This window comes from Sus scrofa, chromosome 14, assembly GCF_000003025.6.
Source record: "Sus scrofa isolate TJ Tabasco breed Duroc chromosome 14, Sscrofa11.1, whole genome shotgun sequence".
In the NCBI taxonomy this organism is placed as follows: Eukaryota; Metazoa; Chordata; class Mammalia; order Artiodactyla; family Suidae; genus Sus; species Sus scrofa.
Genome location: NC_010456.5, coordinates 9,374,974 through 9,399,600, shown reverse-complemented (window position 1 = coordinate 9,399,600; position 24,627 = coordinate 9,374,974). Strand labels below are relative to the sequence as shown.

Genomic DNA, 24,627 nt, shown 5'->3' with positions numbered 1-24,627 from the left:
TTTCGACTCCAAAATATACAAACAACTCAAACCACTCAACAACCAAAAAATCCAAACAACCCAATTGAAAAGTGGGCGGAAGACCTAAACAGACATTTCTCCAAAGAAGACATGGATGGCCAGTAGGCACGTAAAAAAAAATGTTCAACACCACTCATTATCAGAGAAATGCAAATCAAAACTACAATGAGGTACCACCTCACACTGGTCAGAATGGCAATCATTAATAAGTCTACAAATAACAAATGCTGGAGAGGGTGTGGAGAAAAGGGAACCCTCCTACATTGTTGGTATGAATGTAAATTGGTACAGCCACTATGGAAAACAGTATGGAGGTTCCTCAGAAAACTCAATATAGAACTACCGTATGATCCAGCAATACCAGTACTGGCCAAATATAATTCAAAAAGATACATGCACCCCTCTGTTCACTGCAACACTACTCACAATAGCCAAGACATGAAAACAATGTAAATGTTCATCAACAGATGAATGGATTAAGAAGATGTAGTACATACACACAGTGGAATATTATACAGTCATTAAAAAGAATGAAACATTGCCATTTGCAGCAACATGGATGCAGCTAGAGATTCTCATACTAAGTGAAGTCAGTCAGAAAGAGAAAGACAAATACCATATGATCCCCCTTATATGTGGAATCTAAAATTTGGCACAAATGACCCTATCTACAAAATAGAAACTGACTCACAGACATAGAGAACATACTTGTGGTTGCCAAGCAGGAGGGAGGAAGGGGTGGGATGGACTGGGAGTTTGGAGTTAGCAGATGTGAACTACTACATTTAGAATGGATAAGCAATGAGATCCTACTGTATAGCACAGGGAACTATATCTAGTCTCTTGGGATAGACCATGATGGAAGATAATGTGAGAAAGGAATTTATATATATGTATAGCTGGGTCACTTTGATATACAGCAGAAATTGGCACCACACTGTAAATCAACTATACTTTAATAATAATAATAAGAATAAAAGATAGAGAACAGTTTCATCACCTCCAAAAATGTTCCCATGCTTCTTTGCAGCCCAACCTTCCTCTGGCTCCAATCACCAGATAACCACTTATCCGCTTTCCATCCCTATTTTAAGTTTTGGCTTGGCCAGTGTCATATACATAAAACCATAGTGTATGTAGATTTTTAAGGTCTAACTGCTTTCACTCAGCACTATGCATCTGAGATTCACCCCCATGATTCTGTGTATTAGGACTTTACTCCATTTTTATTACTGCATAGTATTCCACTGCGTGGCAGCCTCACACTTTGCTTACCCTTTCACCAGCTGAGGTACATTTCAGTTATATCCAACTTTTAGGGATTATGAATACGGGTGCTATAAACAATAAGGTGCAATTTTTATGTGAACATGGGTTTTGATTTTACTTGGGTGAATACTCCTTGCTTAACCAACTCATCTATCACAGAATACCTATCTTGGGTAGAATAAATTTTACACTGACTTGTGTGATTGTTGAATTAATAGCTCAACCATAATGTTGTACAAGTCCATGAGAGCAAGAATTATATCTGATTATAATCAGCACTGTATCTCTAATGTCTTGTATGTGCCTGGCACACAGTAGGCCCTCAATAAACAGTTACTGAATGAATGAATGAATGAATGAATGAACTACTTCCTTTTTAGGCACTGTAAAAAATGGAACATATTTTTCTTTCCACTTTTCCTTTTTTTTTTTTAATCAGAGGAAGGAAGATGGATAATATATGTTTATACATAGCGTGACATTAAAAGAAGCTTCTTTTCTGTGGGAGAAAGTAAGGGATTTTTTTTTTTTTTTTGGTTTGCCTTTTAGATTGTAAAATCAGTATCACATTGCAAAAATTTTGAGAAGGAAGATAAACACGGTCCTTTTCACTGTGACAACAGAACTGTTTTTATTACTGTAAACCTTTTGCAACCTTGTCCTGGGGACATTTGTTTTCAAACTAGCTCCGGCTGGAGACAGAATAAACAATTAGATGCATCAATCCACACTTTCTCCCAGCCTGACCTAGAGCAGCAGACCAGTGCAGGGGATGGTTCCGTTTTCCCTGTTCTCATTCCACCTGGGAAAAGTCATTTTATAAGAGAGTTGCCAGAATACCAGAGGTGGCCAGGGGCGTGGGGGGAAGAGTCCAGCGGCGCAGGAAGTGGTTTCCCTTCCCGACCTCCCACAGTGAGAACACGGGTCTCCAGCTGCTAACACGCCAGACTCATCTGGAAAAGCCATGAACACCTTTCCTCCCTGACGGCACAGCTCAGAGGCCGGGGAGACCACCCCAGGCTTCTCACCCGCAGGAAAGAAGGAAAGCCTTGGCCGTAGTATCCGACAGCAAAGTATTCAGGCTGAGGCCTCATTGCCTTGATGATGTTCTCATAAAACGAGGCTCTTTTTTTCTGGAAAACAAAACAAGACATTCCAGAGGGAGGTTACAAGGGCACCACTGGGAGGGAGAAAAAAAATTTGACAATTTGCTTTGTTGTTTCCTGTGTAACACAGAGTAACGAAAGGTCTTTGGAAAACATCTTGTAAGCCAAAGAGTTGTCTTTCCCTGGGATGGGAGGTTTTGGGCCTGGGTCCATGAATGGGCTGGGGGCAGGGTGGGGACAGGGTGGGGGCGTGGACTGGGAGTCCCTGCAGTTATGTGTAGACAGACATATATGTGCACGTTCATCCTGTGAAGGGGGTTCAGGACCCCTAAAAGGTTAAGAAGCACTTTCTGAGAGTCACAAGGGGCAGCTGCTCATGCTGGTAGTTTGGGATTTCAGTTATGAAGTCCCAGGAGGCAGTGGTGATGTGCTGTGTTTTCAGATCTGGTATCACCCTTACCTTTAGTTCTTCCCCTGGGGAGAGCTTTCCCCACCAGGGCATAGAGGGGCAGCCTCAAAGAGTCCAAACAGGCAGCCAGACGTGGGGGCTTGAGACTTAGCTCCTCCCTGAACAGTCAGCATGACTGTATTATTTACTACACCATCTCCCACTGTCTCTGCCAAAGTTTCTTTTCTTTTCTTTTTTAGGGCTGTACCTGCGGCATATAGAGGTTCCCAGGCAAGGGTCGAATTGCAGCTGCAGCCGCTGACCTACACCACAGCCATAGCAACACGAGATCTGAGCCGTATCTGTGACCTACACCACAGTTCACGGCAACGCCGGATCCTTGAGCCACTGAGCGGGGCCAGGGATGGAACCCACATCCTCCTGGATGCTAGTTGGGTTCATTATCGCTGAGCCACAGAGGGAACTCCTCTGCCAAAGTTGCAATCTCAGTTTTCTTTGAATGGTAGCATATTATATTACTCCCACTTCAGCTCCATTTAGTTTGTGAAACTCATACGTGACTTTCTGAATGAGGGCAGGAGCTGGTACAATGCGCTGGCAACTTCTTTTCAAAGTCATCTTGACAACTAGCTCTTCAAATGATGACACGACAATGGGTGGTCACCTGACCTTCTGTGACTCAGCCACTAAAAATGACCAAATATAATATTGTGTTTGCCTCCTGCTGGGCTTGTAAAAGACTATTTTTGTTTGGCTTTACTGTTTTGAAAAAGGTGACCTGTGCCAACAGCCAGGAGTAATATACAAGTTCAGGGGACTGTTAGAGCAGAGCAGTCCAGGGACATTCAGAGCAGGAGGGAGGCAAAACTGGAGAATCAAGATCTGGCAGAAGCCTTTTAAAACTTTCCAAAATGTGCACAGGGGCACTCTTGAAAAGCTAAAGCCAGGCTCCAAGATGAGCAGTTCATTCATTCAGCAGAACCTTGAGGATATGGGCCACAGAACAGGTCACTGTGATGAACAGGAGATGCCAGAGAACATCTGAAACAGGGGCCGTGTTCATGGAAGGCAGAGTAACTGAGAGGCGAGGAGGCGGCGGGCCAAGGTCGTGGAGGGTCCACAGAGGAACAAAAGGTACAGAGAGGAGCCAACTGCAGCAGGACGCTGAGCCCCCAGTCAAGGAGAATCTGGAGAGGAATGCTAACAGCATTTTGACCTCATCTTTCCTCATTTTTCTTTCTTTCTTTTTTTGGCCTTGCCTGAGGCATGCAGAAGTTCCTGGCCCAGGGATCGAACCTGTGCCACAACAGTGACCGGAGCCATAGCAGCGACAATGCCGGATCTTTAACCTGTTGTGCCACCAGGGAACTCCCCTTGCTATTTCAAGCAAGGTGTACTTTTCCACTGTAAAGAACATCGTTTACCCAGACTTTCTTCAACTTACAAAATTATTTTCATGAACACTCCGCTTACCCCCCTGCCAGAGGCTGGCTGGCTTCTGACCCATACTCACCAGGAGATTGCCCAGACCCTCGTAGTCGAATACTTTGCTCTCATACGTCTCCGCCAACTCTTTGCTCAACTTAATTGCCTTCTCCCACATCTTCAGAAAAAGAAAAGGAGGGTTACAAGCGGAGAACAGAGCAGTCAGTGACTCAGCTGCAAAAGCCATTCGAGAGTCCCTGGCAATGACTAAGGAGTCAGGTGGGTTGAGTTTCTGTGACTATCCTCGACGTGCCTCACCTCTTGAATCAACTCACCCTGTTTTCTGACCTCATAAAGCTATTATATCTTGGTGCCTTTACCAGGGGGCATTTTCTGTTAATTCTGTTTGCAAGAACATGAAGAACACCGTGGGTCCCCAAACAAAGCATTACTAAGTTTTAAAGGGCAAAGCATGAAGGAATATTGAGAGCAGCATGGAACCGGTTCTAAAGCCTAGGTATCGAGAGCATGAAAGTCCTGTTGAAAGGGAAAGGAAGTTGTGTGGGTTCTTGTTCTGGTTCTGGGGTGTGTGTGTGAGTATGTGTGCTGAGTTACATTGTTTGGGAGGAGGTTGGGATAGGAAAGTCTAATCATACCGTTGTGTGGAATTTGAGAAACTATTTCTCCAGTTGAGGGTACTCACTTCCTATTTCCAGCTAAACTACTGACTTAGTCAGGGAGAGCTTCAGGAAATGCCTTTGAGCATTGATGACCATGTAAATATAGCCTAACGCACCTATTCCGTATCTAAGGCTAGCATCCCACACTGACGGACTTCTGTTCACTTGGGTATTTCATAAAATGTCTCTTAGCTGGACACAATAACACAGTATCTGGAAATTTTCTATGTCCGTCTTGCTAACCAGGCGCTATGTTCCCTTGTTTCTGGCTGATGAAGGAAGGTACGTACAGTTCACATATAGTTCTAAGACACTTTAAAATTAAATCTTCTGGAGTTCCCGTCGTGGCGCAGTGGTTAACGAATCCGACTAGGAACCATGAGGTTGCGGGTTCGGTCCCTGCCCTTGCTCAGTGGGTTAACGATCCGGCGTTGCCGTGAGCTGTGGTGTAGGTTGCAGACGCGGCTCGGATCCTGCGTTGCTGTGGCTCTGGCGTAGGCCGGTGGCTGCAGCTCCGATTCAACCCCTAGCCTGGGAACCTCCATATGCCGCGTGAGCGGCCCAAGAAATAGCAACAACAACAAAAAAAACAACAACAGAAAAAAAAAATAAATAAAATAAAATTAAATCTTCTAATATAATAAATAAATAAATGAATAAGTAAAATCTTCTAATATCATCATTTGCCAAATATGCCCCTTCTGAAACTTCTGGGCCTGGATCACTGAAAAGGCTCTGAAACAGGCCACATGGAAAACTTTCAGCTCAGCCGGACCTGGTGCAGGAGGCCAGTCAATAGCACAGTGGGGCCCCATCCCCTTCTTACCGAATGCTAAGCTATGAAAGAGATGGGAAACAGACTAACACAATGGTTCTCAAAGTATGGTCCCTGGTCTCCAGGAGTCCCCAAGACCCTCCCAGGAGTCCATGAGGTCAAAATCATCATTTTTTGTTGTTGTTATTTTGGCCATGCCTGCAGCATGTGGAAGTTCCCAGGCCAGGGAATGAACCTGTGGCACTGCAGTGACCCAAGCCGCTACAATGAGAATGCTGGACCCTTAACCTGCTGCTCCACGAGAGAACTCTCAAAACTATCTTCTTAATACTACTACTATTATTTGCTTCTTTTTCAAAACTCATTCTTTTGCCAGCCTACAGTGGAGTTTCCCAGGGGCTGCAGAATGTGTGATGTTGCCACAGACCACATATAGAAGCAGGTATCCAAATTCTGCTGTCTTCTATGGAGCCAAATGATAAAGGGATTTGTAAAAATCCCAAATAATGCCAACTCAAATCATTCACTTTTTGCAAAATACTGTTATTGTTCATAAATAGACATAATTTATGCTAACAGGCAATAAGTTTGTTATTGAAAGAACAAGTGAAGAGTTAACAATTTCGTTTTAATGTCTAAACGTATAGTCATTAATGCACATAATCTATGAGAACAAAAGCTCTTGGGGATCCTCAATGGTTTTTAAGAGAGTAAAGGGGTGTGGAGACCAGAGTCTGGGCAAATATCCCTGCTCTCTGAGCCTCTGTAAAATAAGAGACAGTATCTACCCTATAGGATTATAGGGAGAATTCAACTAGAAAAACAGCCTGAAAAATTACCCAAAACAGTAATGTGCACTAAATGCAGAGTAGTTATTTCATCACAGTGATTATTTGGCTTAATTATTTATTTATTTAATCATAGTGATTATTTGGCTTATTTATTTATTTAATCAATCGATAAGACAGGAATGGTGGCTGAAGTGTCAGGCTCTAAGAACTATCCAGGCCTTTGGAAAAGTCAAATTTGGGACCCGTTTTGTTTCAATAGCACATATATATTTTTTTCCTTTCTCCCCCACCCCTTCTGTTTTTTTTCAATTTCAGATTTAAAGGCCTAGTGAATTCCTCTATGGCTCAATGGGTTAAGGATCTGGTGTTATCTCTGCAGTGGCTGGGGTCACTGCTGGGATGCCATTTGATCCCTGGCGCATGAACTTCCGCATTTCATGGGCGCGGCCAAAAAAACAATTTAAAGGCCTTCCAGCTGGACTTGCTTTCTCCAGCTGATCACAGATTCCATAACATCATTCCCAGTTTACATGTTTATTTTACTTTCTCTCCCTCATAGGTGTTTCAGTTGCTTGTTAAGTGCACCTTTTGGTGTCAGGCCCTTAGTGACCTAGGGATGGGATATGCCCCAGGTACTAGCCAACAATCTCCAGAGAATGCATTAAAAATGATGACACTCGGAGTTCCCTGGTGGCTTAGTGGGTTCAGGCTCTGGCATTGTCATGGCTTAGGTAACTGCTGTGGCGTGGGTTTAATCCCTGGTCTGGGAATTTTCACATGGTGCAAGCGTGGCCTCCCCACCAAAGATGTTGGTACTAGCTCCTGGTCCTCAGCAATACTTAAAAGGTACAATTATGTTTATGGAGACTGGGGCCCTGCACTGCCCACTGTATTCAACACTGGGTTTAGTGTCCCCAAGATAACGCATCTCTATTTATTGCCTTTCTTATCTTAATTTATCTCTTCATTTTCTCTCCCATTAAAAGTACTGGAATTCAAAGATACACATGGGACTAGTAACTGTGTATTAAAAGAATGCGTCTGGTCTTTGTCCTAAGTTTCTGGAAGGGAGCTTTTAAATCTCTTGGAATTTCCCCAATAATACAAGTGTCTTTGTTATTCAAGACGGACCCCCCTCCAGACCACATGGGAGTTTATACTAATGAGGTGACTCCTGATGGGCATGTAGTCAGTCTCAGAATGGGGGATGACCTTGCCAGAACTGCCACCCATGTGATTAGAGGGTTGGGGGGCCTTGAGCTACACAACAGTAGCTGGACCTCCAGGGAGGAGATGGGGGCTGGAGATGGCGTTTATTCATGTTGTTGACGATTCAATCAATGCAGCTAATAGAATGACACCCCAATAAAAACCCTGCATACAGAGCTCAAATGAGCTTCCTGGTTGGAGATGTGCCTGAGTCCCCATGGGAGGGGACACAGAAGCCATACACTTGGGATCCTCCTCAAATACCTTGCTTGTATTTCTTCATTTGATTGGTCCTTATTTGTGTACCTTTAAGATAAAACTGTCATCACCCCCCCAGCCTGGGAACTTCCATATGCGACACAGGTGTGGCCCTGAAAAAATGCAAAAAAACACAAAAAAACAAAACAAAACCCAAAAACTGTCATCATTGAATACAGCATTTTACCTAGTTTTGTTGGTTGTTCTAGCCTACTATCAGGTTTATAGGCAATTGGTGAGACGTGTGGGTGGCTTGGGGACCCATCAACCTGCAGATGGCATCTGAAGTTTGGGTTGTCTTGATGGGGATTGTGACCTTAACCTGTGTGCTCTGTACCAACTCTGCCTGGCAAACATCAGAACTGCAGTGTAGGAAGTGCTGCAGTCATTTCCCCCGTTGCCCTCATGCAAAAACAAAGCACCCAACACTCACTTTGCCTTTGTCAAAATATGATATGATTTCTTGATACAGCTTCTCTTTAAGCTCTTGCTGGGTATATACATAGTAACTGTCCCTCTGAAGCAAATGGGGTACACAGGGCTTGTCGGACCACTGGAAAACACAAATGCAGCAAGAGATTAACGCAACCTAGCAATTCATTAATTAAAGCAGATGAATGTAACAAATTTCAGCTGAAAAAATTCATGGAAATATCTGTATATATCTATGACTCATCCATATGTATTGTTGACAATTTATTAAACACAGACATTGCATACACACACACAAAACACTCAAGGTATTCCCACGAAGGTCAGAATCAAGGTGAAGCTGCCCACCTGCAAGGCTGTGGTTGTGCTGGAGGTTACCCTTCATACAACTGGGTAAAAGAAAGAAATTAGAAGTATAAAGCTGAGAAAAAAAGGGATGAAAGCAATGCTTGTAGTCTTCATAATCCAGGGTGCCAACCGAAAACCCACTATACATAATAAAAGAATTAAGTGGAGGGATAAAAAATTAATATGTTTAGCAATAATTTAGAAACAGACTGGAGTTCCCGCCGTGGCTCAGTGGTTAACGAATCTGACTAGGAACCATGAGGTTGCAGGTTTTGGGATCTGACGTTGCTGTGAGTTGTGGTGTAGGTCGCAGACGAGGCTCGGATCCCGCATTGCTGTGGCTCTGGCGTAGGCCAGTGGCTACGGCTCCGATTGGACCCCTCGCCTGGGAACCTCCATATGCTGCAGGAGTGGCCCTAGAAAAGGCAAAAAGACAAAAAATAAACAAATAGAAACAGACTGCACATAACAATAACCATGCTGAAGATAAAGGAAGAAAATACCCCAACAAGAATAAATCCAAAATGATCAGATATCTGGGTACAGCAACGTGAATGTACTTAATGCCAGTGAACTATACACTTAAAAAAGCATAGGATGTTAAATTTTATGTTACGTGTATTTTACCGTAATTAAATTAAAAAGAAGCTAGGGATCAACACAACATGGAATACGCAAGCCTTCTGCACAGAAAACATTAACACACCATGGGATGGCACAACAGCAGACCTGGACACACCATGGGATGGCACAAAAGCAAGATGTGAAAAGTCATATCATGCTTTTGGATAAGAAAATGCTATTTCATAAACATAGAAATTCTTCCCTAAAGTATTTTTTAAATTTCATGATTCCAAAGTCCCTATTGAAAAATAAACAGAAAGAAATTAAGGTGGAAAACTCCGAGAGAAAAGAGAAATGAAAAGCAACTGCTAGGTCATAAAATATACTGTCAAGAATTGAGAATTAAGGAGTTCCTGTCATGGCTCAGTGGTTAATGAATCCGACTAGGAACCATGAGGTTGCAGGTTCAATCCCTGGCCTCACTCAGTGGGTTAAGCTCCAGCGTTGCTGTGAGCTGTGGTGTAGATCGCACATGTGGCTCGGATCCCGCATTGCTGTGGCTGTGGTTTAGGCTGGCGGCTACAGCTCCGACTGGACCCCTAGCCTGGGAACCTCCACATGCCACGGGTGCGGCCCTAAAACACACACACACACACACACACAAAGAATTGAGAATTAAAACAGTGTGTTCCTGGTGTGTGAACAGAGACCCATGCAAAAGATGTATGATCTAGAAAGAGGCTCCCCTAACCCTCCTTCTAGCCATCTAGTACATGATAAAGATAGGATCTCGTACAGTGATGAAAATATGGACTGCACTTAACAAGCAGCAGTCCTACTGCGTAGCTCTATGGGGAAAAAAAATGGCATCCACGCCACGTACCTTATGCCACAATAGGCCCAAGGTGTCTATTAAGAAGGCATAAAAATATTCTTGGATGAAAGGGTCCTCCTGGAACAGGGATCCTTCCCATCAAAATCATGACATGCACAGGATGTGGTCCCAAAGGGCTGGAGAGCGGACCTACTGCATCCCTGATCCACTTACCTGCAGGAGCTCAGCATGGAGGAGGAGCGTGTAGGCAGCTTCGGTGTAGTTCTCACAGTCCCGGTGCAAATCCCGAAGCTTGTACAAATACCTGGTCAGAAGGGGAGAAAGGAGGCATCTTGGCACAGGGGAGTTAATGGAGCGGTCAGGTTACGCCACAGCCAGGTGGCAGCTCACTTTCCCATCTTCTCCCTCCTGCACCACAGGAGCGCTTCCTCTCTCTTAGGCAAAGGGACAGTTACTTCCTATACCTTTAAGTCTTCATGTTGCTTCTTGACTCTGAGTGTTCCTACTTTATTTGTTTGACTTTGTAACTCTTTAAGGCAGTAGTGTTTACAGGTTGTTTTTGTTTTGTTTTGTTTTGTTTCTTTTTTTGGCTGCCTCTCAGCACGTGGAGTTCCCAGGCATTGGGATCAGATCTGAGCCACAGTTGCGACCTATGCTGCGGCTACAGCAATACCAGATCCTTTATCCCACTGTGCAAGGGCAGGGATTGAACCTGCTTCCTGCACTACAGAGATGCCACTGATCTTGTTGAGACACATCGGAACTCCTAAAATTTTTCTTTTTTTTTTTTTTTTTGATGTCACAGACCCCTTTGGGAAGCTCATGAAAGCTATGGCATCTCTGCCCATGAAAACACATAGAGTTTATGTCCAAGTTAGTTTCCCATTCCAGGCTTCCTGGACCCCAGACTGACAGTTCTGGACAGAAGGTGAATTTCACGTCTTCCCTGGCTGCATGGCCAGAGGCCTCTACTTTCCCTGGAATCCAGACATGATCCTCCCTATGCATGTCCCTGTGCTGACTCAGATCTGCCTAAACAGTTTAGCCTCTAGGAGGAAGGGAGTGTGTCATGTACTTTACGTGTTTCTCAAAGCAGCAAGCATGGTGCTGCGGCTTATTATTAATAAACATATTGGAGAAATAAATAATAAAGCCATGCCATAAATAGCAAAAGTAGAAATTTCCTTCTTACCTTATGTAGATGTCTTCTCTCTTCTTTTCTTTGTAAAAATTCTACAAAACATAGTCATAAAATACAATGCAATCTGTTATTAATGAGCTTGCCCCTAAAATGGCCGAACTACAACTAGCACTTTTCAACAGTGTCACTTTTCTAAAGACTTTTTTCCTTCCCCTCAACGAATACCCCCAACGAAATAAGGAAGTGACAGTTTATAAAGAGAAGTTGAAGCTTCTTTTTGGTAGAACCGAGCCTCTGAGAAACATGAGGGAAAGCTTCTAGGTGAATAGACAGCCAGGTTACGCCCAAGTCACCCATACTCTGTTTTCTGAGGGAGTCAGAACTCATAGTTTATTTTTATTTATTTATTTACTTTTTGCCACAACAGCGTGCAGCAGCTTGATATGGGATCTCAGTTCCCAGACCAGGGACTGAACCTGGGCCACATCAGTGAAAGTGCCAAGTCCTAACCACTAGACTGGCAGGGAACTCTTGGTAGTTTCTTAATTTATCTTAAGTAAGGGAGTGCATGGCAGCCTAAACCTCTGAGGTCCGTGGTCCCAGTTACAACTGCCTATGGAAAGGCACAGGGTTCTACCACTGTGAGGATGCCATGGACTAATTCTCTACTCACGGTATATTGTTCTAATGCATTTCTGTCTGGGTCAGATAGCTTCAACAATAAAGCAACTCCATGTATACAAGACAGAGAAAGAAGCTGAGGATCGCCTTCAGTAAGAGTTAAGTCAGTGGCTTATGTTGCATTGTCCATCCCTATTTCCCCATTTATCCTCAAGCGCTGAGGCAGCTGGTATATGCAAGTTCAAAGCTCAGTTGGCCATTCTAATTAGACTCAGCAGAACACAAACTCTGTCAAGGAGGTCTCAGGGGATCTCTGTGTCTACTGGATCTACCTAGAGCTGCTTGGTGGGGTGTAGGGGTGGCCAGGCACTGCCCTCTCGCTGTCCCAGGGGGCGTGGCACGTACCAGCACGTTCACAGTACAGCTCATGCGGTTTTCCTTGCTCTCATCATGCATGATGATGGTTCTGTAGTCCAAGAGATTCTCTAAGAGGCTGCTGACCAGGAGCGCGAATACTTCTCCGGAGCTGGAGAGGTATTTATGTTTCCGGCAGTGTTCTAGGAGCCTGAGGGGTGGAAGTAGAAACAAATGCCCGGTTCTACACTAACATTCCAGCCCCACCTGCGAGTGCTGTCCAAGGTCCTAGCAGCAGGTGGTGCTGGACTAGGAGACACATCCTTCCTGTGACTCCAGACTATCCTACCCTGGGCCCCCACTCACAAGGCTCCTTGCTGTTACTCAAGTTCTGACTTTTCCTTAGGTCTGTAGTTGAAGCCCCACTCTCACTGAGCATCCCAGCTCAGGATGCCCTTCTCTGAATTTCTATTTGTATTTGGTTTTCATCTTTGTCTTCTGTCAATACAACATAAAGGAGAACCTCTGCCCCAAAGGTTTGTGTGTATTATCTGATCCCCCTACTCAGGAGGAAGGACCATCTTTTCTCTGACTTTATTCTCTCTAAGGCCGAGCACTTCAGGGCACCCTGGAGCCTTGGACTGATGCCCAGCCTAGAGGAACCAAGGAACCTGGCACACATTCAGACATGTGGCTTTGCAGGAAAAAAAGGCACAGATGTAAATGGAGGTTAAACTTTGATCAAAATCCTCTCCCTTTGGACCCGAATAGATCAAAGCTTCAATAGGAGCATCTTAGATTAGACAAGTAGAAGACAACTTGGGAACAGGATAAAAAATGGGTTCAAGACATAAGTCCAGACTCTAGAATTATTCTTGAGCACGGGAAACTTGGTCAGTCCTATTTTTCTGCATTCATGATCCAAGAAGAATGAAGGAAAAATGAGGTGTCTACATGAAAAATCAACTGTAGCATGTTTTTTTCAAGTGTCGTTTTGGGAATTTCCATCGTGCCTCAGCGGTAATAAACCCAACTAGTATCTATAAGGACACAGGTTCAATTCCTGGCCTCGCTCAGTGTGTTGAGGATCCGGCATCACTGAGTTGTGGTGTAGGTCGTGGGTGTGGCTTGGATCTCACGTTGCTACAGCTGTGGTGTAGGCCAGCAGCTGTAGCTCCCATTTGACCCCTAGCCTGGGAACTCCCATAGACTACGGGTGTGGCCCTAAAAATAAAAAAAAAAAAAAAAAAAAGACAAAATAACAAAAGTGTTGTTTTATCACTTGCAAATGTGTGTGTTTGTATGTGTGCATAACTTCTGCACTTAATTCTTGTATGAGACCAGGACTGCGGAAGTGACCGACTGAAAGATTTGATGCTCATACAGGCAGACCTAATGATGAAAAAGTCAACAAACGGTCTTCTCATACACCATAAACAATTAGGAAGACTTCCAGTCCCTTAAAATATAGACAAATCATCAGTTCCATTTCTGAGGACCCAGTGTGTTGGTTCCATAAAAAAAATCTTCGTAAAAAGAAAAACAGAGCTGGGAGTGCCCCTGTCCTCCAGCTTAGTCTAGTACCCACCACCCTCACAAAGCAGGTAAATCCCAGAAGGACGTGGACACATACCCAATCAACAGGGGACACAGTTGGCCAGTATCATAAAAGTTCAGGGAACACAAGAAAGGAGCATTCTAGAGTAGTTACAACCCAGGATGATGGGGGGCTTTACAGATAACAACAGTAGCAAACATCAGAGCAGCCCACATTTGTCCAGCCTGGGCTTTGCAACAGACACTATGTTAATGCATCATCTCATTGAATTCTCTTCAAAATATAGATTCTATTATTGCAGATGAGAGAAAAAAGAGAGGCACTGGATGGGTTACATTATCTGTCCAAAGTCAAAACCCTAGTATGTGCAGAAAATGGGATTTGAAGCGTCATCTCTAACATCTAAGTGTTTTTAACCACTCTTTTTATATTGAAATTCCATAAGTGCAAAGGAGAGTAAGAAGGCCAGAGGGTGCTGGGGAGAAGCGGGGATAACATGAGCCAGGAAGGGAATGAATGCATTGGCTTGGGGGCAGGTGGGGGGAGAGAGTGTAAAGGACCACCCGGCTGGAGGCAGATGTACCTGGTGTTCTCAGATGTCCATTACAGGCATAATGTATTTTTATTGTTATTTTTAGGTTTTTGGGTTTTTTTTAAGGGCTGCAGGTACAGCTTATGGAAGTTCCCAGGCTAGGCGTTGGATCAGAGCTGCAGCTGCCGGTCTACATCACAGCCACAGCAACACCAGATCCAAGCCACATCTGCAACCTACACCACAGCTCACAGCAACACCGGATCCTTAACCCACTGAGTGGGGCCAGGGATCGAACCCACGTCCTCATTGAAAACTAGATGGGTTTGTTACCACTGAGCCATAGTGGGATCTCCTGGTACAAGGCATTTTTAAATGTAAAGTGGACCTTGAACTATTTTTCCCTTCTTCTTTAAATGACTGCTTTGAAGCCATATTTAGAGGTGTTAACACTTTTGTTCAAGTTCAGCAATTCGAACACTGGGCAGAATGCCACCACTCTGTCCATCTCCCCCTCTCCTCCATATGCTCTGTTCTCGAGGGACGAGCTCGCCCAGAAAACATGGACATTTGTCTCACATCAGATAAACAAATGTCAGCAGTGGCTGGTGTAAACTCCCTGGACCCCACCGAGAACCATTCGTGGTGGTGACCGTGGTGATACTGAGCCTACTCGATTGGTCTGTAAGGGTAGCAGAAGCCTGTTTTTCTCCATCACTAAATAATGCACCAACGTGAAGTTCTGTTTCAGAAATACTCACAGTTTTTCCAGAAGGACCTTGTATTGTTCATCTCCTCTGCCCCCTTCAACCTCTTGGTCCAGCTTTGTGATCAACTCATTCTCAAACTGAAAGCACAGTCAGAATTTCATGGGAGAATGCCACATTCTTGGAAGAGGACGTGAAAGACATCCAGCCAACCTTTCTAGATTTGGCCCAACCCCTTTACTGAATTGTGAACTATTTCCAACTCACATATCATCCACGAATAGTGCACCAAGGCCCTAGCAACACTTTCTAAAGCAGCCTCATGTTACTCTCTCCTTCGCTTTATATTTATAGAAAAAAAATTACCCCAAACTTTATTTTCCTATCCCAACCAGGCACATAAAAATAACTTAATGATTCGAATTTTCCATTTTATTTTTGGTTCTTGTCGAAGTCTGGACAATGGGATTGTTTTGCAGCTCTTCATGGCTGCAAACCTTCCTTTCAATATTAATATGCTGCAGAGATAAAGAAATTGAAGCATGGGAGAAATATATCAGGCAAACTAAGGTCTCAAAACGAGACACTTTTTATCAATAACCTAGTGAGGAAAAAAAAAAAGAAACAGAAACAAAAACTAGAGATTGCTGCATCATAAGCTCCATCCACTGCAATATTTGCAAGAGATGGGCTTAAAATGCATGAAGTCGGAGTTCCTGTTGTGGCTCAGTGGTTAACAAGTCTGACTAGCATCCATGAGGACACAGGTTCGATCCCTGGCCTTGCTCAGTTGGTTAGGTATCCGTGAGCTGTGGTGTAGGCTGCAGACCTGGCTCAGATTCTGTGTTGCTGTGGCTGTGTCTTAGGCCAGTGGGTACAACTCCAATTTAACTCCTAGTCTGGGAACCTCCATATGCCGCGGGTGCGGCCCTAAAAAGCTACAAAACAAAAAAATCACAATAAAATGCATGAAGTCAAACTTTAATTATCCAGAGGTAAGAGTGCTTTTGGAAACACATGCAGCAGAAAGACTGTTTCTAGAGCCTTGGTGGAGTATCTGATTCTATGTCCAATTGCTTCACAAAGTAAAATGTAAAAGAAGTTTTTAGGTAAACTTTGATTTGCCTTATTTAAGCTCCTGCTTCTCTATGGAAAGAAAATAAATATGAGTTGACTCGGCACGCATTAGTAAAATTACAGGCCCACCACTTCTTACCATATGGAAATTGCCATTTCCACTGAAATTGAACTCACACTGCATCATATCAAAGAAAATGGGGATGGTGGCTTTCCGGAGCTCTACTTCAGGGGTCAGTGTGACCTCCAGAATGGGACCCACCATGGACGGGATGAATTTGATTTTGTGGGGACCTGAAATGAAAGTAAGTGAGGTTATGAAGAGTAAAAAACTCACGAGACGTTAAGCGTTATGATCAACCTCCACAGGGCCCATCAGAAAAGACAAAGTTTAACTCAACTCAGAAGTGACTACTCCTGGAGAGAATGGAAATTGGTGCAGCCACTATGGAAAACAGTATGGAAACATGAAAAAGAGAGTTGCCATATGATCCAGTAATCCCCCTCCTGGGCATATACCCAGACAAAACCATAATTTAAAGACATACATGCACTCCTATGTTCAAAGCAGCACTACTTACAGTAGACAAGACATGGAAACAGCCTAAATGTCCACTGACAGATGAATCGGCAAAAAAGATGCGGTGTGTGTCAACACACACCACACGCACACACACAATGGAATACTACTTAGCCATAAAAAGAATGAAATTAAGCCATTTGCAGCAACATGGATACCTAGAGATGATCATACTAAGCAAAGTTAGTCAGAAATAGAAAGACAGTTCCTATTGTGGTGCAGCTGAAACGCACCCAACTACTATCTATGAAGACGCAGATCCCATCCCTGGCTCTGCTCGGTGGGTTATAAGGGTCCCGTGTTGCTGAGACCTATGGTGTCGGCTGCAAACGCAGCTCAGATCTGGCATTGCTGTGGCTGTGGTGTAGGCCTGCAGCTGTAGTTCTGATTCGACCTCTAGTCTGGGAACTTCCACATGCTGCATCTGCAGCCCCTCAAATAAATTAATTAATTAAGACAGGAGTTCCCCCTGTGGTTCAGCAGGTTAAGAACCCGACATAGTGTCCATGAGGATGCAGGTTCAGATCTAGCATTGCTGCAAGCTGTGACCTAGGCTGCAGATGTGGTTCAGATCCCACGTTGCCATTGCTGTGGCTGTGGTGTAGGCTGGCAGCTACAGCTCCTATTTAACCCTAGTCTGGGAATTTGCACAGGTGTGGCCATAAACAGAAAGAAAGAAAGAAAAAGAAAATGTATATATAAAGAAGAAAGTGAGTGACTAAATGCTATATTTTGATATGTGGATGTCGTACAAGACCCACAAGTCAACTTGCACCTCCAGATACACAGACAAATAAACCTCTGGGTTCTTGGAATTTACTAAAATGGGAAGAATTCATGGTGAGGTCCGTGTCTCACAGGAGTCGTGTGGGTTATACACTCACCCAGGTTATACCACATGTCCCGGATCCTAAAGCCGATTTCCTTTCTCATGTCCCATATCTAGGAAGAAGATCATAAACCAGGAGAAAGATTTGCTGTGAACATGAGTACACATAACACAATGATGAGGGGAGTAAAAATAGCCTGTGTCCCTCTAGGTCACAATTAAGTTACGTTTTGAGGCAAAATCAGATTAAGAGATGTAGTTACTACCTCAACAGGCCCCCCCAAAAACAGCTACACAGAGGTAGAGACGCTTTCACAGCAGGAGGAGGACCCAGGTTAAATGCGGGAAATCACGGAGAAGATGAGATGGACAACCTTACGGAAGGGAGAAGAGTGAGAAATACTCTGGTTGCTCTTAAGCAAAGAAATAAAACATAACAGACACTCAAGCAAAGGAAGATGGATGAGGTATGTCTTACATGGTACGTGGCCGATGTCTAACAAACACACTGCCTTTATGTATTTATACCTGAGCAACTCTTATCCACACCAGCATGACCCTCAAAGCACTCCCATGGGGAAGCGCCAAACATCCATTCTCAATGGAGCTGACGGTGTCCCCAAATGTGTGAAAACTGGGCCAAGGGGGCTAAGAAAAAACTTCCTGTTTTTATATATAAAGTACAGACATACACTTGGTATAAAACAGATATATGGTATACCTGTGATGTTAACATTTCATGGGAGCGTGTTATTAGAAAAACATTTTCTAAAAAGGTTCCTTATGGGAGTTGACCACAGAGGGGAGAAAAAGTAGAGAAATATTGATCTAGACAGTGGTTCTAGGGTGCAGGTTAATCAGAGTCACCTGGAAAGCTCTTAAAGAATCCAAATGCCTGGGGCTCCCCACACCGTACACGATGTCAGAGGCTGGCGGCTTGGAAAATGGAAACAGGATGGGTCAAAAGTAGGTATTGCAAATGTTCCTGGGGAATTCAGATATGGACCTCTGACCCATCCTGCCAGCATGGTTCAACATTCTCTGCTCAAGCTACTACTGTAGAAAATATTTCTTTCATATGCCTGCTTGGACATGGCTTCAGAAGCCAGTATAAAAATTTCATTTCAAAAAATTTGTCTTACTATTCCATTTTAACAAAAGTACCTAACCTAATTTTCCTATGAACGTTTTACAAGCAGATATGGTCCATGTCTAGCATTTAATACACAACAAATGATAAAATATTGCTTATTAATAGTACTCTCAATGCTTTCATTGAAAATAAGAGAAGTTTTGAAAAAATTCATTCATATCCCACTAACCTTAATGTAAATGTTTTTACTTCCTAAGGTTTATCTTGGCCCACATGCATATATATTTTCACATGTATTGTACTTATAGTCACACTTCGGCCAAAGGACCAAAATGAGAATCATTAATCCTAACTAGCTATTTTATCAGACTTGATGTCAACTCATTTTACTTATGGCAATTTAACCAAAATCAAATCAATCCTTGAATGAAGTTATGTCATTTAAGATACTCTAAAGAGTAAGATTAAGATATCCATTTTAAAAATCAAATATCTCTTGATACTCATCCCACAGGGGAATCTACACAAGAGGTTTTACTTTTATCTTTGAAAGTGCAGTCACTAAATTTCAATCTCTTAGCCACCAATCTTAGTGTTTTAGGGAGGAGTTGGAGGGATGCTAAATAACTAGCTGAGAATCCTAGGCATGCCAGCATTGGAACAGAACTAAAATTCCACAGCCTTTAAATGCTAAATTTCTCAAGTTCTTTTTAACTACATAGCCTTTGAGTTTCCAGGATCTTAATGAAATCTGAAATAGAACTAAGTGAAGGCAATGAAAAATCTGCCTTAAATCTCTCATCACTCGTGCACACGGGTCCATTTTAAATTTTAAGCCAGGAATTTGGATAGAATTTTTAGGTGATATGCAAGTCTTGGCTTCTCTGCTGAAGTAACTGAGCCTGAGAGTAGATCAGTGGTGCCAAAGGAGTCTGCTTTGTGAAGCATGAGTGAGAATGAGACACCATGCCTGCAATTTGGATAAGGTGCCAGCAGATGGCAGCTGTTCTTGGAGGACTGGCTGATCTCAATGCCTCTCTGCATTCTATAAAATGCAATGGTTGACAGGAAGATGAAGGGGGCCCTGAAAAGAGATTAAGACCTATCTCACTAATGACATGGGTAGCCAATGAACAGCAGTTTCTAGGTTATCAAAAATCCTGCCCTAAGTAGAAATGAAAGAATGCCTTCCCACTCATAAGCAAGTTTAAGAGGACACTTACTTTTTCACAATTTTGTTGCGCTTGGCTTGTGAGAAGGTTTCAAGCTGAAGGGACTCATGGGTGAGAAATGCTACTGCCAAATGGAAGTAATTGTTCCAGAGCTGTTTAAAATTAATTGTGTGGGTGAAAAGAAATGGAAAATGACATTAATAAGGGTCATAATGAAACAGTGCCACATGGTAGAAATTCACTCGCCAGAAATTAAGGAAAAGAAAAACAAAATCAAACCCACTAGACTTCTTTTTCTTTCTTGTGTTTCAATTATTCAGCCCTGAAAGTTTTAATACTTGATTAATATCAAGCTTTTTAAAAAAAAATCCAAAGTATTATATGTCTTTACTCTTGGGATAAAGGAAAATTGCTGCCAAGAAGTGTACCTTTTTATAGTAGTTTGGCAAAATGTATCCAAAGTCCTAATGTTCTGCCAAACTTTTGAATCAGTAAATACTTTAGGACTTTCTCCAGGCAAAATAAAAATGGGTATTTTTTTAAAAAATATTTGAAACAAGGGAGGCCCTCAAAGTGCCAGAAAAAAACTGTTCATAAGAATTTGCTTAAATAAATCATGATCCAGTCATACAATGGACTGTATTCAGCCATTTAAACAGTTGGAAAATATTTATTATTATTGAAAAATCATAGAAAAAGTGAATAAAGTAGATTAACAGGTTACTAAAGAACTGTACAGCTCAATTCCATTTTGGCATATGTATATGTGCGTGTATACCATTTGGCATATAGGTATGTGTGTGTACATATGTGGCACATATGTGCATTGCATATGTGTACATGCATGACATGTATGTATATGTATGTATATGTGTGACATATACATAAATCTATATATGCACCATTTTGATAAATACACACATCCATATATAAACACACACATTACATACACACACATAAGGTGCATATGTATATGCAATATGTATATATAACCTCCTCTGCTGTGACTCTCACTTTAAAAGTTCCAAAGATACAGGAGTTCCTACTGTGGTGCAGGAGGTTAAGGATCTGGTGTTGCCAGATGTGGCAAAGGTCATAGCTGTGGATTGGATTCAATTTCTGGCATGGGAACTTTCATATGCCGCAGGTGCAGCCAAAAAACAAAAGTTCCAAAGATACACACATGGCAAAAGCATATCACCAACACAATGTATGCTGAAGTGGAAGCAGGACCTTGCCTGCCTTCACCAGGGCCCAGAATAGTGCCCTTGTGCTTTCTAGTATTTGTGGGATGAATGAATGAATGACGATGGAGCTAGTGGTCATCTGTGTTGCAGTTACTTTGGACTTTCAAACAGGTATGTGTACAAACGGCTTCTTAGACACTAAACCATTGGTAAGGCATCGTGTGCCTACTTGCAATAGCATGTGTGTATCTGTGCTTTTGTGTTATAATAAAGTCTGAGGAGCTATTTCCTCAAGTGAAACTGTTGTCTTGCTTTGGCTGAGAACTCAAGGAACTTGTAGGTGAGCTGCGTGCTTACCTGAAGTTCAAAGCTTGCCTGATCCATGAAGAATTTTGTGAGAACCTCAGCAAACTGGTTTATGGCACGGAGGAAAACTCTGGGGGAGGAAAAACACACTGATAAAGAAGACAACATCATGCTCTTTGAAACATTTTCCTTCTTTGTTAAAAACCAAAGCCAACGAACCCAGGACTTGGCAACCTAAGACCTTTAGATCTATCAAGGTCCTTAGAGACCAACAATAGCACAGTCTACAGAGAAGGTCACTGAAAGTCAGTTTCTAGAACTATTAGCACCTCTCAAGGCTGCATCACAATTTATCCAGTTGAAGGTACACTGAGAACTGGGGTTCTTAAGCCTCAGACCTGGACTCTTTTTGCTCCATTGTGATGTCTGTGTTTTAAAGCCTATGACTTTGGTTGTTTTTCTTTCTTTCTTTCTTTTTTTTTTTTTTTTTTTTTTTTTTTTTTTTTGGTGTGTGTGTGTGTGTATGTGTGTCTTTTTGCCTTTTCTAGGGCCGCTCCTGTGGCATATGGAGATTCCCAGGTTAGCCACAGCAACGCGGGATCCGAGCCGTGTCTTCAACCTACACCACAGCTCATGGCAATGCCGCATCCTCAACCCACTGAGCAAGGCCAGGGATAGAACCCGCAACCTCATGGCTCCTAGTCAGATTTGTTAACCACTGCGCCATGACGGGAACTCCTTAAAGCCTATGACTTTGGATGCAATTGTTTCTCTAATCTGTACACAGCTGGGAAGGGTTTTTCTAATCAGGTATGAGGACCACATAGAGTTAATAATAATGCTTATCCTAATGATTGGCTTTATTTAGCTCTTTAAAAATCCTGAATCTCTTCTAATACAATATCTGTATTCAGTTCATTTCACTTTCTTTCAACGAGTCTTTGTCATGGACCAGGAACTGCAAAGCACTGGCTTAGGTTTTGCCTTCAAAGAGATAGTTCCTCGTCTTAAGAAGTCCACAACTTGGTGGGGTTCATTTGCAACCTGTAAATCAGACCATGACCCAACAAAGAATATGGAAAATTCTGAAAGGGGGAATCAAAGAATCATGGGAAATCAAAAGGAGAGAAGATGGCACCCAGGTCAGAAAGGCTTCCTTTGGAGATGGCATCTGAGAAGGACCTTAAGGAATGGGTGGCATATTGATGGCCAGAGATGATGGGGCAGGCACTGCAAGTGGAATCAGCAGCAGCATGAGGGGAGTCACTGAACATGTTCAGGGACTGGAAGAGGCCAGTCTGGTGGGAAGGCACATTATATACAGAGGGAAAGAGTGGGAGAAAAGGCCAGAAAAGCAGGGTGAGCCAGGCTGCAGAGGCCTTGAGTGTCAGGATGACCAAGGCCATATGGAGCCACTGAAAGACGCCTTGCAGAACTGACACAGATGATCAACAAGAGAGCAATGAAGCGGTTATAGCAGAGAGAAGAGAAGAAAGCCTGCAGTAGCCTGTGTGAAATCAGGAACACAAGCACACCAAGACATGGAAGTAACCTAAGGGTCCATTGACAGAGGAATGGATAAAGAAGGCGTGGTGCACATATACAGTGGAATATTACTCAGCCATAAAAAAGAATGAAATAATTCCATCTGCGGAAACATGGATGGATCCAGAGATTGTCATACAAAGTGAAGCAAGTCATACAAAGACGAGTATCCTATTACATCATTTACATGTGGAATCTAATAAAAATGATACCAAAGAACTTATTTACAAAACAAAAACAGGCTCACAGATTTCAAAACCAAACTTATAGTTACCAAAGGGGAAAGGTGGGGGAGTGATAAATTAGGAAGCTGGGATTAATACACACTACTATATATAAAATACCTAACTAACAAGGACCTACTGTCTAGCACAGGGAAATCTACTCAATATTCTGTAATAATCTGTATGGGAAAAGAATCTGAAAAGAATCTGAAAAATATATGTGTATGTATAACTGATTCACTTTGCTGTACATAGGAAACTGACACAACATTGTACATTAACTATACTCCAATAAAATTTTAAAAAATAATTTAAAAATAAAAAAAGAACATGAGTATATAAATCAAGAGCAGGGAAGTGAGAGGAATCTTATTTTACAGAGGTTGGACTTGAGGCAAAGAGATTTAACAATGCTTCGCAAGGGTCAGAAGGCTAGAGACTCAAGGGTTTGCATGCATCAGGCCCTGTGATGGTTGGTCTCACCTGCTCTGCATCATATTCATGACCATCCAGTCTTTGGCATATACATTCTTTCCAATTAGATCCTTAAACATGATAAAAGTTTCCATGAGGAAGTCCTGTAGAAAACAAAGGAGGAACTGTTGAGGGAAAACTGGGTTATACTTCTTAAGCCTTCCTTTCCCCCAGCACATGGACGTGAAACCACAAACACACGATGTCCCCAGCCCATGATGACAGCCTGTCTTTTGAGTAAGGTTTTTACGGATAACAGGGCATTCTTACTGCTATCATATGACTTGACTTTTATATCATATAATCTGATAAGGAAGACAGGATGAAAACACTGTCCACATTTATAAAATGATACAACTGAGACTGTGAAAAACTAAATGGCTGGCTTTGGCTATTAGAACTAAGAAGCAGACAAGTTGGGAAGAGACTGTGGGGTTCTGGATCCCAAGTTTAAAGTCATAATATCTTTACAGTCCAAAATATCAGCTGCCAAATATTGTCAATAGATCTACGGCACTTCAAATGAATCCACCAACCACCTAAGAAAACGGATAAAGAAAAACTTTGCCTTTTAAAAAACAAATTACAATTAATACGAAATAGCATGTTAGTTTCAGGTATACAACATGGTGATTCAATAGCTTTATACATTATGAAATGATCACCACAGTTAAACCCAGTTACCATCTGTCATCATATAAAGTTGTTACAATATTACTGACTCGATTCCCTATGTGTACATTACGTTCCTGGGGCTTATTTACTTTACAGCTGGAAGTTAGGCTCTCTTAAACTCTTCACCTCTTTCCTCTGTCTCTCCATCCTCCTTCCCTCTGGCAACCACCACTTCGTGCTCTGTATCTGAGTCTGAGAAAACTGATAGTTCTAATAATCTGAGTCCACTTCTCCTTTATTATTGTTAGAAGAGAACACAAATGCTATAAATAAGCAGCAGAGTCATGACTCTTCCTATTCCAGGAATGGTACCCTGTGCAGCCTGGGAGAAGTATCTTAAATAGTCCTTAAAAAGAAAATCTATCAGTGGATCATGATAGCTGTAATAACAAATAACAAAGCTGAGTAGAGGAAAAAGAGCTCTTCTATG

General features: G+C 42.6%; 1 protein-coding gene across 1 annotated transcript in view; it reads right to left on the bottom strand.

Annotated features, from left to right (window-relative positions):
* The window catches only part of DOCK5 (dedicator of cytokinesis 5), a 241,436-nt gene that overhangs the window by 39,115 nt on the left and 177,694 nt on the right, over positions 1-24,627 (bottom strand). Inside the window, 12 exon segments of the mRNA XM_021073736.1 lie at positions 2,319-2,423; positions 4,319-4,408; positions 8,377-8,496; positions 10,336-10,426; positions 11,315-11,355; positions 12,290-12,449; positions 15,090-15,175; positions 16,252-16,406; positions 17,577-17,634; positions 19,834-19,938; positions 21,331-21,409; positions 23,532-23,626. Coding sequence (XP_020929395.1) covers positions 2,319-2,423; positions 4,319-4,408; positions 8,377-8,496; positions 10,336-10,426; positions 11,315-11,355; positions 12,290-12,449; positions 15,090-15,175; positions 16,252-16,406; positions 17,577-17,634; positions 19,834-19,938; positions 21,331-21,409; positions 23,532-23,626 — 1,185 coding nt within the window.